General features: G+C 48.3%; 1 protein-coding gene across 13 annotated transcripts in view; it reads left to right on the top strand.

Moving 5' to 3' along the window:
* Nucleotides 1-23,387, top strand: part of TNIK (TRAF2 and NCK interacting kinase) — a 107,765-nt gene that overhangs the window by 53,024 nt on the left and 31,354 nt on the right. For 6 of the 13 annotated variants that reach the window (XM_075570799.1, XM_075570794.1, XM_075570792.1 and 3 more), the window contains 7 exons: nt 9,374-9,754; nt 13,197-13,361; nt 15,776-16,012; nt 17,801-17,907; nt 18,974-19,137; nt 21,790-21,890; nt 23,042-23,065. In XM_075570799.1, the coding sequence (XP_075426914.1) occupies nt 9,374-9,754; nt 13,197-13,361; nt 15,776-16,012; nt 17,801-17,907; nt 18,974-19,137; nt 21,790-21,890; nt 23,042-23,065 (1,179 nt within the window). The remainder of the gene's footprint in view (nt 1-9,373; nt 9,755-13,196; nt 13,362-15,775; nt 16,013-17,800; nt 17,908-18,973; nt 19,138-21,789; nt 21,891-23,041; nt 23,066-23,387) is intronic. The other 7 variants (XM_075570800.1, XM_075570802.1, XM_075570803.1 and 4 more) reach the window with 5 other exon arrangements.

Raw genomic sequence — 23,387 nt, forward strand, 5'->3', positions numbered from 1 at the left:
AGAGGAGCGGGCAGTACTGTATGTATCAGTGCAGGAGAGGAGCGGGCAGTACTGTATGTATCAGCGCAGGAGAGGAGCGGGCAGTAATGTATCAGCACAGGAGAGGAGCGGGCAGTACTGTATGTATCGGCGCAGGAGAGGAGCGGCAGTACTGTATGTATCAGCACAGGAGAGGAGCGGGCAGTACTGTATGTATCATCACAGGAGAGGAGCGGGCAGTACTGTATTTATCAGCCTAGGAGAGGAGCGGGCAGTACTGTATTTATCAGCGCAGGAGAGGAGCGGGCAGTACTGTATTTATCAGCGCAGGAGAGGAGCGGGCAGTACAGTATTTATCAGCGCAGGAGAGGAGCGGTCAGTACTGTATTTATCAGCACAGGAGAGGAGCGGGCAGTACTGTATTTATCAGCGCAGGAGAGGAGCGGGCAGTACAGTATTTATCAGCGCAGGAGAGGAGCGGGCAGTACTGTATCAGCGCAGGAGAGGAGCGGGCAGTACTGTATGTATCAGCGCAGGAGAGGAGCGGGCAGTACTGTATCAGCGCAGGAGAGGAGCGGGCAGTACTGTATCAGCGCAGGAGAGGAGCGGGCAGTACTGTATGTATCAGCGCAGGAGAGGAGCGGGCAGTACTGTATATATCAGCGCAGGAGAGGAGCGGGCAGTACTGTATTTATCAGCGCAGGAGAGGAGCGGGCAGTACTGTATATTTCAGCGCAGGAGAGGAGCGGGCAGTACTGTATGTATCAGCGCAGGAGAGGAGCGGGCAGTACTGTATATATCAGCGCAGGAGAGGAGCGGGCAGTACTGTATATATCAGCGCAGGAGAGGAGCGGGCAGTACTGTATATATCAGCGCAGGAGAGGAGCGGGCAGTACTGTATATATCAGCGCAGGAGAGGAGCGGGCAGTACTGTATATATCAGCGCAGGAGAGGAGCGGGCAGTACTGTATATATCAGCGCAGGAGAGGAGCGGGCAGTACTGTATTTATCAGCACAGGAGAGGAGCGGGCAGTACTGTATGTATCAGCACAGGAGAGGAGCGGGCAGTACTGTATGTATCAGCGCAGGAGAGGAGCGGGCAGTACTATATGTATCAGCACAGGAGAGGAGCGGGCAGTACTGTATGTATCAGCGCAGGAGAGGAGCGGGCAGTACAGTATTTATCAGCGCAGGAGAGGAGCGGGCAGTACTGTATCAGCGCAGGAGAGGAGCGGGCAGTACTGTATGTATCAGCGCAGGAGAGGAGCGGGCAGTACTGTATCAGCGCAGGAGAGGAGCGGGCAGTACTGTATCAGCGCAGGAGAGGAGCGGGCAGTACTGTATGTATCAGCGCAGGAGAGGAGCGGGCAGTACTGTATATATCAGCGCAGGAGAGGAGCGGGCAGTACTGTATTTATCAGCGCAGGAGAGGAGCGGGCAGTACTGTATATTTCAGCGCAGGAGAGGAGCGGGCAGTACTGTATGTATCAGCGCAGGAGAGGAGCGGGCAGTACTGTATATATCAGCGCAGGAGAGGAGCGGGCAGTACTGTATATATCAGCGCAGGAGAGGAGCGGGCAGTACTGTATATATCAGCGCAGGAGAGGAGCGGGCAGTACTGTATATATCAGCGCAGGAGAGGAGCGGGCAGTACTGTATGTATCAGCGCAGGAGAGGAGCGGGCAGTACTGTATTTATCAGCACAGGAGAGGAGCGGGCAGTACTGTATATATCAGCGCAGGAGAGGAGCGGGCAGTACTGTATATATCAGCGCAGGAGAGGAGCGGGCAGTACTGTATTTATCAGCACAGGAGAGGAGCGGGCAGTACTGTATGTATCAGCACAGGAGAGGAGCGGGCAGTACTGTATGTATCAGCGCAGGAGAGGAGCGGGCAGTACTGTATGTATCAGCACAGGAGAGGAGCGGGCAGTACTGTATGTATCAGCGCAGGAGAGGAGCGGGCAGTACTGTATTTATCAGTGCAGGAGAGGAGCGGGCAATACTGTATGTATCAGCGCAGGAGAGGAGCGGGCAGTAATGTATCAGCGCAGGAGAGGAGCGGGCAGTACTGTATGTATCGGCGCAGGAGAGGAGCGGCAGTACTGTATCTATCAGCACAGGAGAGGAGCGGGCAGTACTGTATGTATCATCACAGGAGAGGAGCGGGCAGTACTGTATTTATCAGCGCAGGAGAGGAGCGGGCAGTACTGTATTTATCAGCGCAGGAGAGGAGCGGGCAGTACTGTATTTATCAGCGCAGGAGAGGAGCGGGCAGTACAGTATTTATCAGCGCAGGAGAGGAGCGGTCAGTACTGTATTTATCAGCACAGGAGAGGAGCGGGCAGTACTGTATTTATCAGCGCAGGAGAGGAGCGGGCAGTACAGTATTTATCAGCGCAGGAGAGGAGCGGGCAGTACTGTATCAGCGCAGGAGAGGAGCGGGCAGTACTGTATGTATCAGCGCAGGAGAGGAGCGGGCAGTACAGTATTTATCAGCGCAGGAGAGGAGCGGGCAGTACTGTATCAGCGCAGGAGAGGAGCGGGCAGTACTGTATGTATCAGCGCAGGAGAGGAGCGGGCAGTACTGTATTTATCAGCGCAGGAGAGGAGCGGGCAGTACTGTATTTATCAGCGCAGGAGAGGAGCGGGCAGTACTGTATGTATCAGCGCAGGAGAGGAGCGGGCAGTACTGTATGTATCAGCGCAGGAGAGGAGCGGGCAGTACTGTATGTATCAGCGCAGGAGAGGAGCGGGCAGTACTGTATGTATCAGCGCAGGAGAGGAGCGGGCAGTACTGTATTTATCAGCGCAGGGGAGGAGCGGGCAGTACTGTATCAGCGCAGGAGAGGAGCAGGCAGTACTGTATGTATCAGCGCAGGAGAGGAGCGGGCAGTACTGTATTTATCAGCGCAGGAGAGGAGCGAGCAGTACTGTATGTATCAGCGCAGGAGAGGAGCGGGCAGTACTGTATGTATCAGCGCAGGAGAGGAGCGGGCAGTACTGTATGTATCAGCGCAGGAGAGGAGCGGGCAGTACTGTATGTATCAGCGCAGGAGAGGAGCGGGCAGTACTGTATGTATCAGCGCAGGAGAGGAGCGGGCAGTACTGTATGTATCAGCGCAGGAGAGGAGCGGCAGTACTGTATTTATCAGTGCAGGAGAGGAACGGGCAGTACTGTATGTATCAGCACAGGAGAGAAGCGGGCAGTACTGTATTTATCAGCGCAGGAGAGGAGCGGGCAGTACTGTATTTATCAGCACAGGAGAGGAGCGGGCAGTACTGTATGTATCAGCACAGGAGAGGAGCGGCAGTACTGTATTTATCAGTGCAGGAGAGGAACGGGCAGTACTGTATGTATCAGCACAGGAGAGAAGCGGGCAGTACTGTATTTATCAGCGCAGGAGAGGAGCGGGCAGTACTGTATTTATCAGCACAGGAGAGGAGCGGGCAGTACTGTATTTATCAGCGCAGGAGAGGAGCGGGCAGTACTGTATGTATCAGCACAGGAGAGGAGCGGGCAGTACTGTATTTATCAGCGCAGGAGAGGAGCGGGCAGTACTGTATGTATCAGCGCAGGAGAGGAGCGGGCAGTACTGTATTTATCAGCGCAGGAGAGGAGCGGGCAGTACTGTATTTATCAGCGCAGGAGAGGAGCGGACAGTACTGTATTTATCAGCACAGGAGAGGAGCGGGCAGTACTGTATTTATCAGCGCAGGAGAGGAGCGGGCAGTACTGTATTTATCAGCGCAGGAGAGGAGCGGGCAGTACTGTATTTATCAGCACAGGAGAGGAGCGGGCAGTACTGTATTTATCAGCGCAGGAGAGGAGCGGGCAGTACTGTATGTATCAGCACATTAGAGGAGCGGGCAGTACTGTATTTATCAGCGCAGGAGAGGAGCGGGCAGTACTGTATTTATCAGCGCAGGAGAGGAGCTGGCAGTACTGTATGTATCAGCGCAGGAGAGGAGCGGGCAGTACTGTATTTATCAGCGCAGGAGAGGAGCGGGCAGTACTGTATGTATCAGCGCAGGAGAGGAGCGGGCAGTACTGTATGTTTCAGCGCAGGAGAGGAGCGGGCAGTACTGTATGTATCAGCGCAGGAGAGGAGCGGGCAGTACTGTATGTATCAGCGCAGGAGAGGAGCGGGCAGTACTGTATATATCAGCGCAGGAGAGGAGAGGGCAGTACTGTATCAGCGCAGGAGAGGAGCGGGCAGTACTGTATGTATCAGCGCAGGAGAGGAGCGGGCAGTACTGTATGTATCAGCGCAGGAGAGGAGCGGGCAGTACTGTATGTTTCAGCGCAGGAGAGGAGCGGGCAGTACTGTATGTATCAGCGCAGGAGAGGAGCGGGCAGTACTGTATGTATCAGCGCAGGAGAGGAGCGGGCAGTACTGTATTTATCAGCGCATGAGAGGAGCGGGCAGTACTGTATGTGTCAGCACAGGAGAGGAGTGGCAGTACTGTATTTATCAGCGCAGCAGAGGAGCGGGCAGTACTGTATGTGTCAGCACAGGAGAGGAGCGGCAGTACTGTATTTATCAGCGCAGGAGAGGAGCGGGCAGTACTGTATGTATCAGCGCAGGAGAGGAGCGGGCAGTACTGTATTTATCAGCGCAGGAGAGGAGAGGGCAGTACTGTATTTATCAGCGCAGGAGAGGAGCGGGCAGTACTGTATTTATCAGCGCAGGAGAGGAGCGGGCAGTACTGTATTTATCAGCGCAGGAGAGGAGCGGGCAGTACTGTTTTTATCAGCGCAGGAGAGGAGCGGGCAGTACTGTATTTATCAGCGCAGCTGAGGAGCGGGCAGTACTGTATTTATCAGCGCAGGAGAGGAGCGGGCAGTACTGTATTTATCAGCACAGGAGAGGAGCGGGCAGTACTGTATGTATCAGCGCAGGAGAGGAGCGGGGTGATACTGTATCAGCGCAGGAGAGGAGCGGGCAGTACTGTATTTATCAGCACAGGAGAGGAGCGGGCAGTACTGTATTTATCAGCGCAGGAGAGGAGCGGGCAGTACTGTATGTGTCAGCACAGGAGAGGAGCGGCAGTACTGTATTTATCAGCGCAGGAGAGGAGCGGGCAGTACTGTATGTATCAGCGCAGGAGAGGAGCGGAGCAGGCAGTACTGTATGTATCAGCGCAGGAGAGGAGCGGGCAGTACTGTATGTATCAGCGCAGGAGAGGAGCAGGCAGTACTGTATGTATCAGCGCAGGAGAGGAGCGGGCGGTACTGTATTTATCAGCGCAGGAGAGGAGCGGGCAGTACTGTATTTATCAGCGCAGGAGAGGAGCGGGCAGTACTATATGTATCAGCGCAGGAGAGGAGCGGACAGTACTGTATGTATCAGCACAGGAGAGGAGCGGGCAGTACTGTATATCAGCGCAGGAGAGGAGCGGGCAGTACTATATGTATCAGCGCAGGAGAGGAGCGGGCAGTACTGTATGTATCAGCGCAGGAGAGGAGCGGGCAGTACTGTATGTATCAGCGCAGGAGAGGAGCGGGCAGTACTGTATTTATCAGCGCAGGAGAGGAGCAGGCAGTACTGTATTTATCAGCGCAGGAGAGGAGCGGGCAGTACTGTATTTATCAGCGCTGGAGAGGAGCGGGCAGTACTGTATTTATCAGCGCAGGAGAGGAGCGGGCAGTACTGTATTTATCAGCGCAGGAGAGGAGCGGGCAGTACTGTATGTATCAGCGCAGGAGAGGAGCGGGCAGTACTGTATTTATCAGCGCAGGAGAGGAGCGGGCAGTACTGTATTTATCAGCACAGGAGGGGAGCGGGCAGTACTGTATTTATCAGCGCAGGAGAGGAGCGGGCAGTACTATTTATCAGCACAGGAGGGGAGCGGGCAGTACTGTATTTATCAGCGCAGGAGAGGAGCGGGCAGTACTATTTATCAGCACAGGAGGGGAGCGGGCAGTACAGTATTTATCAGTACAGGTGAGGAGCGGGCAGTACTGTATGTATCAGCGCAGGAGAGGAGCGGGCAGTACTGTATGTATCAGCGCTGGAGAGGAGCGGGCAGTACTGTATATATCAGCGCAGGAGAGGAGCGGGCAGTACTGTATATATCAGCGCAGGAGAGGAGCGGGCAGTACTGTATTTATCAGCGCAGGAGAGGAGCGGGCAGTACTGTATGTATCAGCGCAGGAGAGGAGCGGGCAGTACTGTATGTATCAGCGCAGGAGAGGAGCGGGCAGTACTGTATATATCAGTGCAGGAGAGGAGCGGGCAGTACTGTATTTATCAGCGCAGGAGAGGAGCGGCAGTACTGTGTGTATCAGCACAGGAGAGGAGCGGGCAGTACTGTATTTATCAGCGCAGGAGAGGAGCGGGCAGTACTGTATTTATCAGCGCAGGAGATGAGTGGGCAGTACTGTATTTATCAGCGCAGGAGAGGAGCGGGCAGTACTGTATTTATCAGCACAGGAGAGGAGCGGGCAGTACTGTATGTATCAGCGCAGGAGAGGAGCGGGCAGTACTGTATGTATCAGCGCAGGAGAGGAGCGGAGCGGGCAGTACTGTATTTATCAGCACAGGAGGGGAGCGGGCAGTACTGTATTTATCAGCGCAGGAGAGGAGCGGGCAGTACTATTTATCAGCACAGGAGGGGAGCGGGCAGTACAGTATTTATCAGTACAGGTGAGGAGCGGGCAGTACTGTATGTATCAGCGCAGGAGAGGAGCGGGCAGTACTGTATGTATCAGCGCTGGAGAGGAGCGGGCAGTACAGTATTTATCAGTACAGGTGAGGAGCGGGCAGTACTGTATGTATCAGCGCAGGAGAGGAGCGGGCAGTACTGTATGTATCAGCGCTGGAGAGGAGCGGGCAGTACTGTATATATCAGCGCAGGAGAGGAGCGGGCAGTAATGTATTTATCAGCACAGGAGAGGAGCGGTCAGTAATGTATTTATCAGCGCAGGAGAGGAGCGGTCAGTAATGTATTTATCAGCGCAGGAGAGGAGCGGTCAGTAATGTATTTATCAGCGCAGGAGAGGAGCGGTCAGTAATGTATTTATCAGCGCAGGAGAGGAGCGGTTAGTAATGTATTTATCAGCGCAGGAGAGGAGCGGGCAGTACTGTATTTATCAGCGCAGGAGAGGAGCGGGCAGTACTGTATTTATCAGCGCAGGAGAGGAGCGGGGAGTACTGTATTTATCAGCACAGAAGAGGAGCGGGCAGTACAGTATATATCAGCACAGGAGAGGAGCGGGCAGTACTGTATTTATCAGCACAGGAGAGAAGCGTGCAGTACTGTATTTATCAGCGCAGGAGAGGAGTGGGGAGTACTGTATTTATCAGCGCAGGAGAGGAGCGGGCAGTACTGTATTTATCAGCGCAGGAGAGGAGCGGGCAGTACTGTATTTATCAGCACAGGAGAGGAGCGGGCAGTACTGTATGTATCACCACAGGAGAGGAGCGGGCAGTACAGTATTTATCAGCACAGAAGAGGAGCGGGCAGTACTGTATTTATCAGCGCAGGAGAGGAGCGGGCAGTACTGTATTTATCAGCGCAGGAGAGGAGCGGGCAGTACTGAATTTATCAGCGCAGGAGAGGAGCGGGCAGTACTGTATTTATCAGTGCAGGAGAGGAGCGGGCAGTACTGTGTGTGTCAGCGCAGGAGAGGAGCGGGCAGTACTGTATTTATCAGCGCAGGAGAGGAGTGGGCAGTACTGTATATATCAGCGCAGGAGAGGAGCGGGCAATACTGTATTTATCAGCACAGAAGAGGAGCGGGCAGTACTGTATGTATCAGCGCAGGAGAGGAGCGGGCAGTACTGTATATATCAGCGCTGAAGAGGAGCGGGCAGTACTGTATTTATCAGCACAGGAGAGGAGCGGGCAGTACAGTATCAGCGCAGGAGAAAGCGGGCAGTACTGTATTTATCATCACAGGAGAGGAGCGGGCAGTACTGTATATATATCAGCGCAGGAGAGGAACGGGCAGTACTATTAATCAGCGCAGGAGAGGAGCGGGCAGTACTGTATTTATCAGCGCAGGAGAGGAGCGGGCAGTACTGTATTTATCAGCGCAGGAGAGGAGCGGGCAGTACTGTATTTATCGGCACAGAAAAGGAGCGGGCAGTACTATATCAACGCAGGAGAGGTGCGGGCAGTACTGTATCAGCACAGGAGAGGAGCGGGCAGTACTGTATCAGCGCAGGAGAGGAGCGGGCAGTACAGTATTTATCAGCACAGGAGAGGAGCGGGCAGTACAGTATATATCAGCGCAGGAGAGGAGCAGGCAGTACTTTATTTATCAGCGCAGGGGAGGAGTGGGCAATATAATATTGATCAGTGCCGCCTTATAACGCCGCTGAGGGAGAGGGCAGAAGCTACGATCCACGCCAGCACCATCTCCGCTCCCTCGGTGCTGGGGAGAAAGGGGGAACGACTCCTGGGGCAGCCAGAGATTTGGGGGGCTGCCGTTTCAGTGAATATAACAAGGTACATTTTCTAATGAAATAATAATGTTCGGTTTTAGAACAGAATATTTTTGCTGCTCCTGACAGTACAAACACTGAGCCTTTTTTTATTTATTTAGACAGATTCGAACACTTACTTCTGGCAAATCTTGTTGCGTTGCCAGAAATGTTTGAACTTAAAGTTATTGAAAGAGGCAAAAATAAAGAGTGAATAAACAGAACCTGGGTATCCAGCGGAATGGTCTGTAACATATGCAACAAGCTGGGTATCCAGCGGAATGGTCTGTAACATATGTAACAAGCTGGGAATACAGCGGAATGGTCTGTAACATATGTAACAAGCTGGGTATCCAGCGGAATGGTCTGTAACATATGTAACAAGCTGGGTATACAGCGGAATGGTCTGTAACATATGTAACAAGCTGGAAATTAATATTGATGGTTGCGATATGGTACAGTACCATTCTGTACCATTTTGCAAACATGATGCTGAATAACGAGAGGTTTCAATAAATACTGTATGCTGCTGGTAATTTTGTGAGAGATCCATGTTCAAAATGACTTAAAACTGCAGAGAAACCAAAAAAAAGAACACTCAACTGTACTGGTCCAACCGAATCCTGCCTGCAGATGGGACAGCGATGCACATCCAGCCGGTCAGGGAAGGTTTAGAGTTTCATTTTATCCTATATGAGGATTCACGCTCTGAGGGATGTTTTCTGGAAAAACAAGAAGATTGCGAACTACTGCTCTAGTACCGTGAAAACGACTGCATGTCATAGACCAGCATTGCTAACAATGACTTAACGTGTACAAAGTTGTGCGTCACGAAAAAGTGAGTTGAATGTCAACATCCTAAAGGACTGTCACATGTGCATGCTCCATTAATAATCTAATTTTGTCATTGTGAGGTTTTAATGTTGTGTTGTAATAGTATAATTTTGTGTGATCCCCCTCCTAGGTTCAACAACGATCTCTTAGTAATTCGCCAGTTCTTCAAGCTAAGCAGCAGCATACTTCTGTTATCGAGCCCTTGGTAACCAAAGATGCATCTTCTAGTTGGCAGCCCTCAAGTAGGCCAAATTCTCAGAACCTGCCCGCATCAGGTCGTGTGAAAGTGGACAACTTAGCTCCATCCATGATATTGCCTTCAATTCAGGTTTCCAAATCAGGGCCCTGGGGACAAGCAACACAGAATGAAGTGCAATCCCTAGATGATGAAGTGAGATACTTACTGCAAGTGAACTCACAAGAAAATGAAGCAGGGAGAAAATCAGTAACATCCCTTAAAGGGTCTCGCTCACAAGGATGTAGCCCAGCCTGGGACACTGGATTTTCCAAGGTCATGAGAGGTTTCACTTTTTTGTTTCACCAAAATTAACATGCATGAACCATTCGGCAAGCAACTGTAAAGCACAAAATAGGCACATTGGGGGTGGTGGGGGGGGAATCACGAGTTATCCTTCTATTCAAGGGATACTTCACTGAGTGAGAGGTCATGCATGAATAGTCTGGGGAGTCTTGTCCTTGGGCATCTAGGAAGAGAAGTTAAACTTGTTCTGCTGTTTAACAGCATTTAATTAGCCCAGAGGGGCTGAAATCTGAGCAGAATCTTGATGATAATTTGTAGTCTAAAGCAGGGGAGGTCAACTCCGGTACTAACGACCCCCCCTTCCCCCTCCCCCCCCCCCCCCCCAACAGTTCAGGTTTTAAGGATATCCCAAACCTGAACTGTTGGTGGCGTCTTGAGGACGAGGGTTGACCACCACTGGTCTAAATGCATAAACCTCCCTTGGGTGGACCTCTTGCTTTGTCACTTTTGTCTTCTGCTTACTCACGGCTATCTACAGGGCTTAACAGCTGCACGTATCTTGCTGTATCTCTGCAAGCATGATTGCCTTTTGCTTCATTGGCTTCAAGCTTACGTTTTCCCATCTCTTAATTGTTCTAAGTATTCATTTGTATCTATCCACATGTTTCTAAATCTTCTTCTGGCCGTGTTTTAATAGCATTTTTAAAGGGTGGTGGGCAACTATCTTTGTTCTATTTGCCCTTCTTCTCCTTGGCTTTCTCATCTACAAATTGCAGAGGGGGGGGGGAGGAGGGGGGTGGTCTCTTACCATGAAGATGTGCATCAAGAAATCTGAGATACTGTATGTGAAACTTCATAGCGACTTTGTTCAGGAGTGGAATCCTCAGACTTGAGCCTGAGATGGATTCTTTAGGGCGCAGTTCCCCATATTCCAATTTTAAGTCCAACAGATTCTGAACCAGGTGGTATCAGTGTATGATCGCAGCCTTAATTACTCTAGTAGCCTCCAGGTTCCATAGATTATTCATTCTCATTTCTTTCAATTAAAAAAAAAAATGACAATTTCCGTGCCAGTGACCAAGCTATCATTGGCAGTGTCCATGGAACCGATGTGTCCCCAGTACAGATATGATCCGTTTTATCCGGCGCTTCTGCAGAAAACTGGCTGGTGAACATGTTTTCTATCTGTAGGACACATTCAAATGTCTGAATGATGTTTTCGGGGTGGGCAGGCGGGTTCCAGTGATGACTGGTAGGGTTAGAAATACCTCGGATATATACATTTTATACTATACGACACAGAAAACAGACTAAATTGATGGCTGCATGCTTTGATTTTGTGCCATAACAATTCATATGACTCGCCATGCCTGTTGACTGAATGAACTGACGACATACTTCAATTTCCCCCGTCCTGCTGAAATTAAACAATATGAACGTGTGAAGGTTAAGTAAACTATAGCGCTAGATATGTTACCTTTAAAAAGCTTGCAGTTAAGATGATGGACTCTTTGTATAGTAATATTTTCCTAGTTCACCAACTACAGTATTACTCCAAAAATTCACCCTCGTTTTAAAGACATTTTTTTTTAAAGGGCTACAAAGGGCTTGTTCATGACAAGAGCGACGTTTTGTAGATACAGCAAATACAAATCGTACCTTGTGAGCACAGTCACAGGTCTCCGACCGTTCCTTTCCCCATTATCTCCAAGCATACAGTGTTTGTTCTGCCGCAAGGGATTCTGGGAAATGACATGCAAATGAGCACACCGTGTCACCTTTTGCTTCAAATTCATTTGTGTCGTTACAAATGCGTATGTGCGTGTATTACATTAGCCTAAATCCTTTTTGTATCCATCTTTATTATTTAAACAACCCTGGAGCGTGTTTGGTGTATATACCCTGGAATATGTGTTATATTTAATGATACATCTGTTTTTAGAATATCTGTAACCAAACCCCTCCCCACCCCCCCAAACAGTTAAAAAGAAAATACCGTGAACAACTAATTTGCTATATTTGTTCTGCATTTCACCAGTTCATATTGCTGCCATTGTAGTGCTTTTAATACTTCTGTATTAATCTTCTAACCTAATATTTCAAACGGTGACCAGGTGGTGATTAAATTGTGATTAATCTTTCTCGGATGTCTTGTACCTCTCTAACAGGGACGGGCAACTCCAGTCGTCAAGGGCCACCAACAGGTCAGGTTTTCAGGATGTCGCTGCTTCAGCACAGTTGGCAGTCTTTGACTGAGCCACTGATTGAGCCACCAGGGCTGAAGCAGGGATGTCTTGAAAACCTGACCTGTTGGTGGCCCTTGAGGACTGGAGTTGCCCAGCCCTGCTCTGTAATCTGTCTTTCTCAAATGAGATGTGCGTTGTCTAATTAATTAATTTTTCTTATTGGAAGCATGTTTACCGTAAACAAATCAGGCCACATACTGTACTATGCAAGCACTGGTAGATGTTTGAAAGAGGGTGTCACTTTGCATGGCCAGCTATACACTTGCGCTATCTCCGAGAGGTGAAATTGTGTACGTACTCACATGTGTAGCCTGCCTTCTCCTGGCATCCATCCATCCAGCCTCCTCAGACCTGGAGGAGTTGGTTGGTCAATCACTGCCAGTTCCCCCAAAACCTGGTCTGTTTCATGGAGAGCCGCTGCTGGGCGAAGCCAGCGCGTTGGAGCTCAGGGGTGGCCATCTCCTGTTCTCAAGGGCCAAGTGTAAGGGATAGCCCTGCTTCAGCACAGTTGGCTCAGCCTAAGACTGAGCCACCTGTGCTGACGCAGGGATATCCTTCTGACCTGTATGTGACCCTTGATGGCTGGAGTTGGCCGCCCCTGACATAGAGCCTTCAGTCACTAGATTGAGCCCCCAATGCAAATTCTGCACAGATGATGTGGTTAGATTATGTATATTTGATATGTATAGTGACCTATTTAATGATGCGATTAATAACATTAAGTGAATAATTGCTTTTAACCACTTGTTCCCCATGTATATTTTGATGACTTCCTATTATTAGATGCAGTTAATTTCAGCCTTGCCCTCTCTTCCAAGCCTCGTGCCTTAAGAGTACTTGCACCTTTTCATGGAGAACCTCACCCTGCTGCCTCCTCACAGTCTATATTTTGCCGTATAGATTCGCTGTTGTGACCTTTCTGATGTTTGGTTGGGTCGGTCCTTTCTGTAGCTAAATAGATCAATTTCCAAACCCGTCTCCTATTTCCCATTTCATCATTCAGAATTGAAAGATCGGCCCATGGACAGATCTTCCCACGTGTCTATTGATGAGTATTGGCTTGGCATTAATTGTGCATTTTACCATAGCATACGTTTCTTTTAAATCGCATCTCAATTGTTTTTACCGAAATGGTTTGGAGAGTTTGAACTAGCTACTAAGGAAAGATCTTTTGCACAGCATTTTGTGGCTTCTCGATCTTATTGACTTTGGTTTCCGTTACTTAGGTAGAGGAACGCTCCCGTCTCAATCGTCAGAGTTCGCCTGCAATGCCGCATAAAGTAGCCAACAGGATATCTGATCCAAATCTACCTCCTCGATCAGAATCCTTTAGCATTACCGGAGTGCAACCTGCACGGACCCCACCAATGCATAGACCATTGGATCCACAGGTACTGGGAACACTCTTCGCTTTTGCTGTAGGAGCTGCGTCTCATAGCTTTGCTATTTCTCTAGGAACAAGGAGGTCCAACCGGCTAGGACACAGTGTCACCCTCCTTTTTACATGTTTGATGATTGCCACATATCATCCACAACTGGAGGTATTGAAAGAGCTGGATGTAAAACTTTGTGATGCAGCTTTCATACGATAGCAACATTTATTATAATAATTAGAATTGGTAACACTTAAACTGGTTGCATCTCCTTGACTTGCTCACACACGTCCCAGGCTTTATTCATGCTGATGTATCCGGGATCAGTTAGAATGTCTTGCGGTAAAGATGCTTTCATTGTATGGGAGAAAAGTTGCATCCTTTGCTTTACGGGTTTTATTCCTATGGCCATTAAAAAGCCAACAAGCCCTTCTTTTTCTAGGTGTGGAGTTTCTTTATTGAGGAATTAAGGGTAAAACTGAAACATTAAACTATTTTTATGTAGGTGCTACCCAGCAATTTATCATTAATTCATCTTAGTTTGTATTCATCACAGCAGAGCTTCCTAGCCCATGTAATTCATACGCATCTCGATTTTGTACCCTGGGTTTTGCACTCAAACTGCTTCTTGCCATAGGAATCTCTAGTTAGGAATGTAAATTAAAAGTGGCATGACAATCTGTTTATGCAAGAAAATATTTCAGCTAGTTGAATTGCATTAATCCTTTAATGTAGCGCAAAAATATTAATGTTTCAGAAATTAGGGTATTTATTTTGTTTATCATGCTTCAGTTCAATGCTTGTAAAAGAACGGAAAGTGAGGTGGACAAATAACTCGGGTTGTAATGTCTGCAGGGACACGGAGCTATGGAACACTATACAGTAGCTGCGTTAACATGACAACAAGCCACCTACTCATCTGCAAATGTCACAGGATGTCGCGGTTACAGATTACAGGCACAAAATGAGTGTAATGGGGAAGAAAATAAAGGCAGTTTCCAGCCATGTCTGGGTGAGGCTATCAAACTGTCAGGACGATAAATTCAATCAATATATTATTATACTTATTATGCATTTAATGACTAATAGGATTTTTTTTCTAAATCACAAATACAATTTCCATCCCATTGTCTTTTTCTATGTAGAAATGTAAAAGCCAGGTTTGTCTGTATTTGACTTTTTTCCAAAACATAATTTGACATGTTATAAGCCCTTTCCCCATCCCTGAAAAATAAATGTTTGATAGAGCAAATAGCGGAAATACTATAAAATCCTTTAGGGTGAATACCATATACTGGGAGAACACTTTTTTTTCTTCTTTTTTTTCTCCCGGCCAACGCTTTTAATACTTCCTGTTTTCTATTCCTGTCTTTTACCAAAACTTTATCTACTTCCAATAGTTTTCTACACCCTCAAAAGTCTGACAAACGGCTCAAAACGCTGGATATTTTCACAGTAAGGCCACATCATACAAGTGCAGCGTTTGGTATCGTCATATCCATGTGAATCAAGGACCATCGTAAATGTGCAGATCTCAGATAGACTGCGGGCAAAATACTGTTCCTCCAGCTGCAGAGAACACAATCGCCTTTCTCACACTTTGATCTGTAGATCTGAGAAAAGTAAATAAATAACTCTGTAGGTTTTGATGAGAATGAGGTCTTTTCGCTTTTGCTTTAAGACATCAAAGACAAAGGTATCTGTAGAAATAATACAGCCAATCGAAGTGAGATTGTGGGAATGTCGAATCTGAACCTACATTTCTTTCTAAAGAAAAGTCAAATGCGAAATATTTCTTGCGACATGTTATAAACTAATGAATGTTACGTTAAATGAGCACTGCACATCCCTAAAAGTGTCAATGTTTTGATGCACAATTATTTTTGGAAATAAGAAGAGCACGCAGACTTTGAAATTACAGAGCACAGTGGAATTAAAAATATATGTATCGGAAAAACAACTGGTTGTATACAGACGCTTGATAAGACGTACACGTCACACCGCATAGAGAGAGTGTAGCCCAACTCCAGTCCTCAAGGGCCACCAACAGGTCAGGTTTTAAGGATATCCCATCTTCAACACAGGTGGCTCGATGATGGTGCTGAATCAGGTAGAGGTGGCCCTTGAGAATTGAAGTCAAGCATCAATGGGGTGGCCATCACCCCAATTCTTTGAGGTTAAAGTACTTTTTCGTACTACAGTGCTTAGATTAAAGTAAAGCTGTTGAGTTACAATGTATTGTACGAAAGACAATGTAATGAAGCCCACCATCCTATATTTGCGAGGATTCGGCGCAGCGTATTACATTATGGCAGCTGGTGACGCAGTCCAGCTGCTGCCCCGCGTTGGAGCAAAGCGCACAGATCACTCTGGTCCTAAGTGGACGGCCCTTTCATGCTGATGGATATATTGTTACTCTCTTAATCTCTCAGCAGCTTCCACTTTTGGTGTCCGTCAAAACCCAGGGATCATCGTTGTCCGCCTCCCAATCACTACACGAACAGTCGGCCAAGGGCATGTCCGCTTTTCAAGAGAGCGTCGTCTCTCACCGCCCGGAGATGCCGCGGCAGAACTCCGACCCCACGTCCGAGAACCCGCCCCTCCTTCCTCGTATTGAAAAATTTGATCGAAGTTCTTGGTTACGGCAGGAGGAAGACCTTCCCCCAAAGGTAAAAAGTTGAACATCTTTTAACCCTTTCGTCCGTGAAGTGCCATGCTTCGCAGTCTCCTCCGACAGTCATGGCGTTACTTTGTGCCTTGACTAAAACGGTACAAATACGTATTCAGTACTTAAAGTAGATTAAACCATGCCTGAGTCCCCTCCAAAAATCTACATTCATTGAGGCAAATGCTTTCTTGGACCTTATTTTAACAAGAATAGTACACAATTTTACTATAAAATAAAATTACCATTTTTATAAAACAAATCACTTTTTCTGTTAAAAGAAAGTGGAATTGTACAAGTCAAGACATTGTGGTTGTGTAGTTAAATAAATTGGTAGTAGTGTGCGCTCCTGGATACTGCTGCATCCTGACTCCCTACCACTGATTTAATAGCATTTTGTTATGCGAGGTGGCACCTATAAATAGTCTGTGTGTGTGAATCCACAATAAAAACATCCCACATTGGGTTTTCTTACTAATCAGAACACTAAGATGCCTTGCTTGCACATTGTGCACTTTACTTGGTTGCAGTCGTTATTTAGAACTATGACACTACGCAGATATATTATTTGCTATCCGCTCATATTTAGTGTGAGCTAATTTCTATCGTCTTCTTAAGGCAGTGATATAATGTATCTGATTTTAAAGGACTCTGAAGCCGTTCAGCTTCAGGCACCCAAATATAAACAGCGTGCATCTGAACCAACACTGCACTAAACCAATGAGATAGATGTCGGATATCATGAATCTGGATTAAATGTCTATCTGTTAATAGGAATGAATACATTTAGCAAAGGAGACGTATACACGGCTCAACAGTAATGGATCTATTGGGGTTTCTAACTGAATTAAGTAAACCTGGCAGTGTAACACTCGTGCAGTGAACTGAAATACTGTAAGTGTCAAAGTTAAGTTAAAAATCAGGGTGAAGCATTGTGCTCAAATAATGCCTAGTTGTGGCTAAACTGAGACTGGCTAGCAAGTCTATACAGATGAACAATTATCCAGTAGGGAAAATACCCAAGATGCCTAAATTATCAACAGGGACAGAGGCAGGGTGTATATTGCCTTTGTGAGTGTTAGGCAAACACCGCACTCCTATCTGAACGATTAATACTTCTAGTGAAGGGTATAGCTGTGTAACGTGTGTAGTACCAAGATGAAGGTAGGAACCAGGGTAATTAACAACCTCTAGGATTAGCAAGTGAGGACAAACAGCCTCAGGCTACGTGTATTCCTATATCAGAGCGAGGTGCAGTTACTGCCTTGCACGCTCTAAGATGGTAACAATGTATTACTGCTTCAATGGTAATGGCTGCTGTTGCGGCAGGCATAAGATACATTGTAAGCGAGTTCCTGGATGTTTAATATAGCTGCATCGCTAGGACAATGGATTATTTAGCTATCACGAACTGCCTCTGCCTGAGCTACAGTCACTTCCTGGTTATGACACCCTGCGCATTTCGCCCGCATACGGAGCTTCGTCAGGGACGCAGTAGGGAATGAATAAACTTGTGAACTTCAAAAGAATGTTGAAGATTAACTGAACAGTCGGGTGTTCTTTGGGCTTGTTATTGAGAGGAGTCCAGAGACCCTGCCTCCGTTCACAGGAGGAACTATTAAAACGGTGAGAAAGAGGAAGAGATGGTCCAGTAGCGCTGGGGTGCAAGTTCTCTCTCTGGTTCCGACTGACCTAATACCCCAGAATTAGAACATGTCAGGACTTGCACAAATGAAACGAGAAAGAAATGGAAGAAATTTGCGTGAATTGTCTTTTTTTTGGGGTTTTTTAGGTGCCGCAACGTACCACTTCCATATCCCCTGCACTGGCTCGAAAGAATTCCCCTGGGAATGGCAGTACATTGGGGAGCAGGCTGGGTACACAACCTGTAAGAGCAAGGTCAGCTGGAACAATGCATTGTGTTTGTATAAAGAGTGGAGTAACACATGGCGACCTGTCTATATTCAGTGTCCCGTGACGCTGCTCTTCCCGCGCTGGAGAAGTGTTTAGCTCTAAGGGAATGGGACTAAAATCTTTCCCTGCCGAGGGCATATGGCATCAGAGTACATTGAATAGGGCCGGAGCGGCCAGCTCCAGTCCTCAAGGGCCACCAACAGGTCAGGTTTTCAGAATATCACTGCTTCAGCACAGATTGAGCCACCTGTGCTGAAGCAGGGATATCCTGAAAACCTGCCGGTGGCCCTTGAGGACTGGAGTTGGCCACCGGCTTTTGTGTGATGAATGGGGAAGCTAATCCGAATATCCTACTAGTTATAGTGTATGTTTGTGCTTTATGTAGCTAATAACTAATCTCATTGCATCTTCTCTATCTGCCTTTTACCTTCTGCGTCTTCCCCTGCTCTGTGCAGCCAAGCAGCCTTCTGCTAAACTGGGCGAGTTCCTAGACTTGTGCTTGCAGCATTCTGCTAATTAGGAAACCGTGGCATCCTGCAGCCTGTCAGATGCCATATGGGACTTTGCACCTGACTTACTGTTTCCTTGTTCAAGACTAGAAGCACAAAATAAGTGAATAAGAAGGAATGAACTGCAGCAGTACTGCTAGTTCAGACTAACTTTAGTATGGATTTAATAGCTGTATTATTCTCAACTCCTCTCCTCAAGACCCGTCGTCAGGCTTTCAGGATATTCCTGCTTCAGCACAGGTGGTGCAGTCGAAGACTGCGCCTGTGCTGAAGCAGGGCTATCCTGAAAACCTGACCTGTTGGTGGGGTCTTGAGGACTGGAGTTGAGAGCCCCTGGTGTAGTCCATAAAACCTTTTATTGAAACAGCAACGTGTGTGTGTGTGTGTGTGTGTGTGTGTGTGTGTGTGTGTGTGTGTGTGTGTGTGTGTGTGTGTGTGTGTGTGTGTGTGTGTGTGTGTGTGTGTGTGTGTGTGTGTGATATTAATGTTACTTTAATTTCTGCTCTCTTGGCTAATTTCTCGTGGACTATCCAATGACCTAGTAACCCTGATCTGCGAAGAACGGAGACGGCCATAGAAAACCCCATACAAAGAACCAGTAGCGGGAGCTCTTCTAGTTCCAGTACCCCAAGCTCTCAGCCCAGTTCCCAAGGCGGCTCCCAGCCTGGATCTCAGGCAGGCTCCAGTGAGCGGAACCGAGTTCGAGGTGAGTTTTTTCTCCTTGTATTCCCACTCACTCCCACAGAATCCCAAACAGAAACGCTTGCAAGCGTCGGGGCCGTATTGTGATGACACAGAAGGATAATTGTGCGTTGCACTCTTACACCCACATGCAGCATTTGGAAGAGATTGTGTGTGGGAGCATTGCTCTGACTTGCATTTCAGCTTCATCCGTGTGCTAGGCAGGTTTTCACATTGTCCCTAGGTGAATTAGGTTAATAGAACATTTTTTTCTTTTAAATGGATGCATGTTTTTATTGCATTTGGCATTCCCAGCCGATTCCCAGCTGAGCTGTTTTCTTAGATCTAATCACAATGGGAGTTTTCGATGCACAAATTGTTTAGTATGTGTGCCCACTTCTGTGCCAAACGTTTGCTGTCTGGGGTGTAGAAATTGTATTAAAATATGCAAAGGCAATGATGACGTATAATCAAAATAGTATATTACCTTCATTAATTGAATGTTTTGATTAATTGTCATGTAGGCTAGATTCTGCTTTGATGTATAAGTTTGTACCGTCTAGATGTTGTAAATGTACACTAACACAGCTCTAATGGTTTTCATATTTCATATTTATCGAGCACATGGACAACGGCACAGAATTAAGCTCATTAACAAATCCATGTAAACCAAAATCCATCATTGAATAAATAAAGTCTTTATAAAATGGGTATGCTGCAAAGCTTCAGAACGTGAAGTGCTCGATCCGTCCGTGAGGTCACACTGGGTGGGATGGGGTACGCTGCAAAGCTTCAGGACGTTGTGACGTGCAGGGTCCGTCCGTGAGGTCACACTGGGTGGGATGGGGTACGCTGCAAAGCTTCAGAACGTGAAGTGCTCGATCCGTCCGTGAGGTCACACTGGGTGGGATGGGGTATGCTGCAAAGCTTCAGGACGTTGTGACGTGCAGGGTCCGTCCGTGAGGTCACACTGGGTGGGATGGGGTACGCTGCAAAGCTTCAGAACGTGAAGTGCTCGATCCGTCCGTGAGGTCACACTGGGTGGGATGGGGTATGCTGCAAAGCTTCAGGACGTTGTGACGTGCAGGGTCCGTCCGTGAGGTCACACTGGGTGGGATGGGGTACGCTGCAAAGCTTCAGAACGTGAAGTGCTCGATCCGTCCGTGAGGTCACACTGGGTGGGATGGGGTATGCTGCAAAGCTTCAGGACGTTGTGACGTGCAGGGTCCGTCCGTGAGGTCACACTGGGTGGGATGGGGTATGCTGCAAAGCTTCAGGACGTTGTGACGTGCAGGGTCCGTCCGTGAGGTCACACTGGGTGGGATGGGGTATGCTGCAAAGCTTCAGGACGTTGTGACGTGCAGGGTCCGTCCGTGAGGTCACACTGGGTGGGATGGGGTATGCGGCAAAGCTTCAGAACGTGAAGTGCTCGATCCGTCCGTGAGGTCACACTGGGTGGGATGGGGTACGCTGCAAAGCTTCAGGACGTTGTGACGTGCAGGGTCCGTCCGTGAGGTCACACTGGGTGGGATGGGGTATGCTGCAAAGCTTCAGGACGTTGTGACGTGCAGGGTCCGTCCGTGAGGTCACACTGGGTGGGATGGGGTATGCGGCAAAGCTTCAGAACGTGAAGTGCTCGATCCGTCCGTGAGGTCACACTGGGTGGGATGGGGTACGCTGCAAAGCTTCAGGACGTTGTGACGTGCAGGGTCCGTCCGTGAGGTCACACTGGGTGGGATGGGGTATGCTGCAAAGCTTCAGGACGTTGTGACGTGCAGGGTCCGTCCGTGAGGTCACACTGGGTGGGATGCCTTGTTGGAATAGAATTGCAATCATTATTACGGGATCTTTCATGGGTATTGTCCATGGTTTAGGGCGGAGGTGCTCAACGCTGATCCTCAAGACTCCCCAACAGGTCAGGTTTTCAGGATATCCCAGCTTCAGCACAGGTGGCTCAATCAGTGGCTCAGTCAAAGACTGAGCACTGATTGTGTCACCTGTGCTGAAGCTGGGATATCCTGAAAACCTGACCTGTTGGGGGGTCTTGAGGACTGGAGTTGAGCCCCCCTGATTTAAAGCAGAGGTAAATCTTCTAGGAAACGTATGTGTGCAGGAGCCCATCCTTGTATATCTGATCTGCTTGATAGCAAGATTGCTAAGAAAAGAAGCTACAAAAGTCTTATTAGAAGCACAGAGCTCAGGACTATTGCTGTCCGTCTCTGGGTCGGAATGACTATAACACCAGCAAATGAGGCCCCTTAGTCCCATGGCTGAAGTGGTATTTCCCTGTTACGCCAAAGAATCCGACATACCACCAACGTACAACATGGAGCAATCCATTAACTCGAGGGTCAACCTGGTCAGCCATTGAGGCTAGTGCCCAAATGCTTCACAGAAGAGGTTGGGCCTTAGGGGATTTCTTGGAAGATGGAAGATTGAAAGGGGGTTCTGGAGCTTGGGCCCTTCTACCGATAATGCTTATTTTGCCGCCCTGGTGGATTTGAGTCCATGAACCGTTGACCCGAGCTGTCTGCTGGGCTGATATGAAGTCATGCGTAAGGTTTTAAGTGAGCAAGATTGGGCTGTAGTTCAAAAGTTTGCATGTACCTGCCAATGACGTGCTGCTTAATGTCCCATTGTTGTCTGGGGGGTAATGTAGCATTTTTTGTTTTTCTAGCAGGAACAAATAAGCCTGAAGGATCGCCAGTGTTGCCACACGAGGCGCCTAATGTGAAACCGGAAGACAACCGCGATGTGTCACGACCGAGCCGTCCCGCTGTGAGTTTAATAAGGATCCATCTTGTACAACGTTGCGTGTGTTGAAGCGGTCGCGTTCCTGCTCTGCCACGGTATTTAGGAGGCCTCTCGGGCTGCACTATTTCTGGCCATATAAAGTGTTTACATTGAATGCTTCGAGCAGGGGTGGCCAGCTCCAGTCCTCAAGGGCCACCACCAGGTCAGGTTTTCAGGATATCCCTGCTTCACCACAGGTGGCTCAATCAGTGGCTCAGTCGAGGACTGAGCCACCTGTGCTGAAGCAGGGATATCCTGTAAACCTGATCTGTTGGTAGCTTTTAAGGACTGGAGTTGGCGACCCCTGGCTTAGAGATGACAAATTCAGAAAGGGGTCTTCTGATGGTATCATGCTGCCTTTCTGGCCAACTACCAATATAGAAGACCCTTTTATTGGTAGGAAATCAGGGACCAAGCCCCAATAATTGGTGACTCTTATTACCGTTTATACTGTTACATGATAGATCTCCAAGCAGCAAACAAAGCAACAGAGAGAACTTGTGTCTGTGTCTTGGCCCATTATGTGTTAAGATAAAAATGCAATGCGGCTTCTAGTACAAGGGACGTACAAACTAAAACTGAAATACCACAGTAATGTCTGCGTGCTCCGACGTTCATTTTGATATGTTAAATCGGGTGCGCGGCGGTTACAGAGGCCCCGCGCTCTCCCCCAAAGCATTTAAACTAAATGAGGAGTGACCGCACAAGGCCTCTGTAAGTTCCCTTACCTTCTCTCCGACGGCTTCGGGTGACGCGTCACTATGGCAACGTGGCGTCACTGGACGCCGTAGGCGAGGTAAGAGGGGGGGGGCGCGAGCAGACAGGGGGGCGCAGGAGAAAAAGTTTGCGCACCCCTGTATTAAATGACCCTGCATCTCTACTTTTGCTTCTTCAGTACCATGAGAATCTGCTGTGTCTGATCCGCAATGCTTTCCTCTCCCGTCTCCTGCCAGGGAAATAATCCATACATTCCTGTGAAACCGCTTGTGAAAGATGTGTACTGCCTTATACAGAAAATCTAACCCGTGCCAAGCCCTGAACTAACCATTCTATTTCTGCCCTGCTTCCTTCCCTTCCGGCTTTCCCTTGACCTGCTCTGTTTTCTCCGCTGCTGACTAATCTTCCCTTGCTCAAAGAGCTATAAAAAAGCTATAGATGAGGTTAGTGATGTTACGTTTCCCGTTTGCAATGCCGTTGTAAGATTTGCGACTAGGACCTGAATGATACGTTGGTGGCGTTACCTGTCTGACGTACTGTGTGTGCAATGCACCAAAGGCTCTTTCCAATAAGCGTGGGGTGGCCAATGCCAGTCCTCAAAGGCCACTCAACAGGTCAGGTTTTCAGGATATCCCTGCTGCAGCACAGGTGATGCAGGCAAAGACAGAGCCACTGATTGAGCCACAAGGTTGAGCTGCAGGGATATCCTAAAAACCTGACCTGTTGGTGGCCCTTGAGGACTGGAGTTGCCCACCCCTGCAATAG

Source organism: Ascaphus truei, chromosome 14 (assembly GCF_040206685.1).
Source record: "Ascaphus truei isolate aAscTru1 chromosome 14, aAscTru1.hap1, whole genome shotgun sequence".
Classification (NCBI taxonomy): domain Eukaryota; kingdom Metazoa; phylum Chordata; class Amphibia; order Anura; family Ascaphidae; genus Ascaphus; species Ascaphus truei.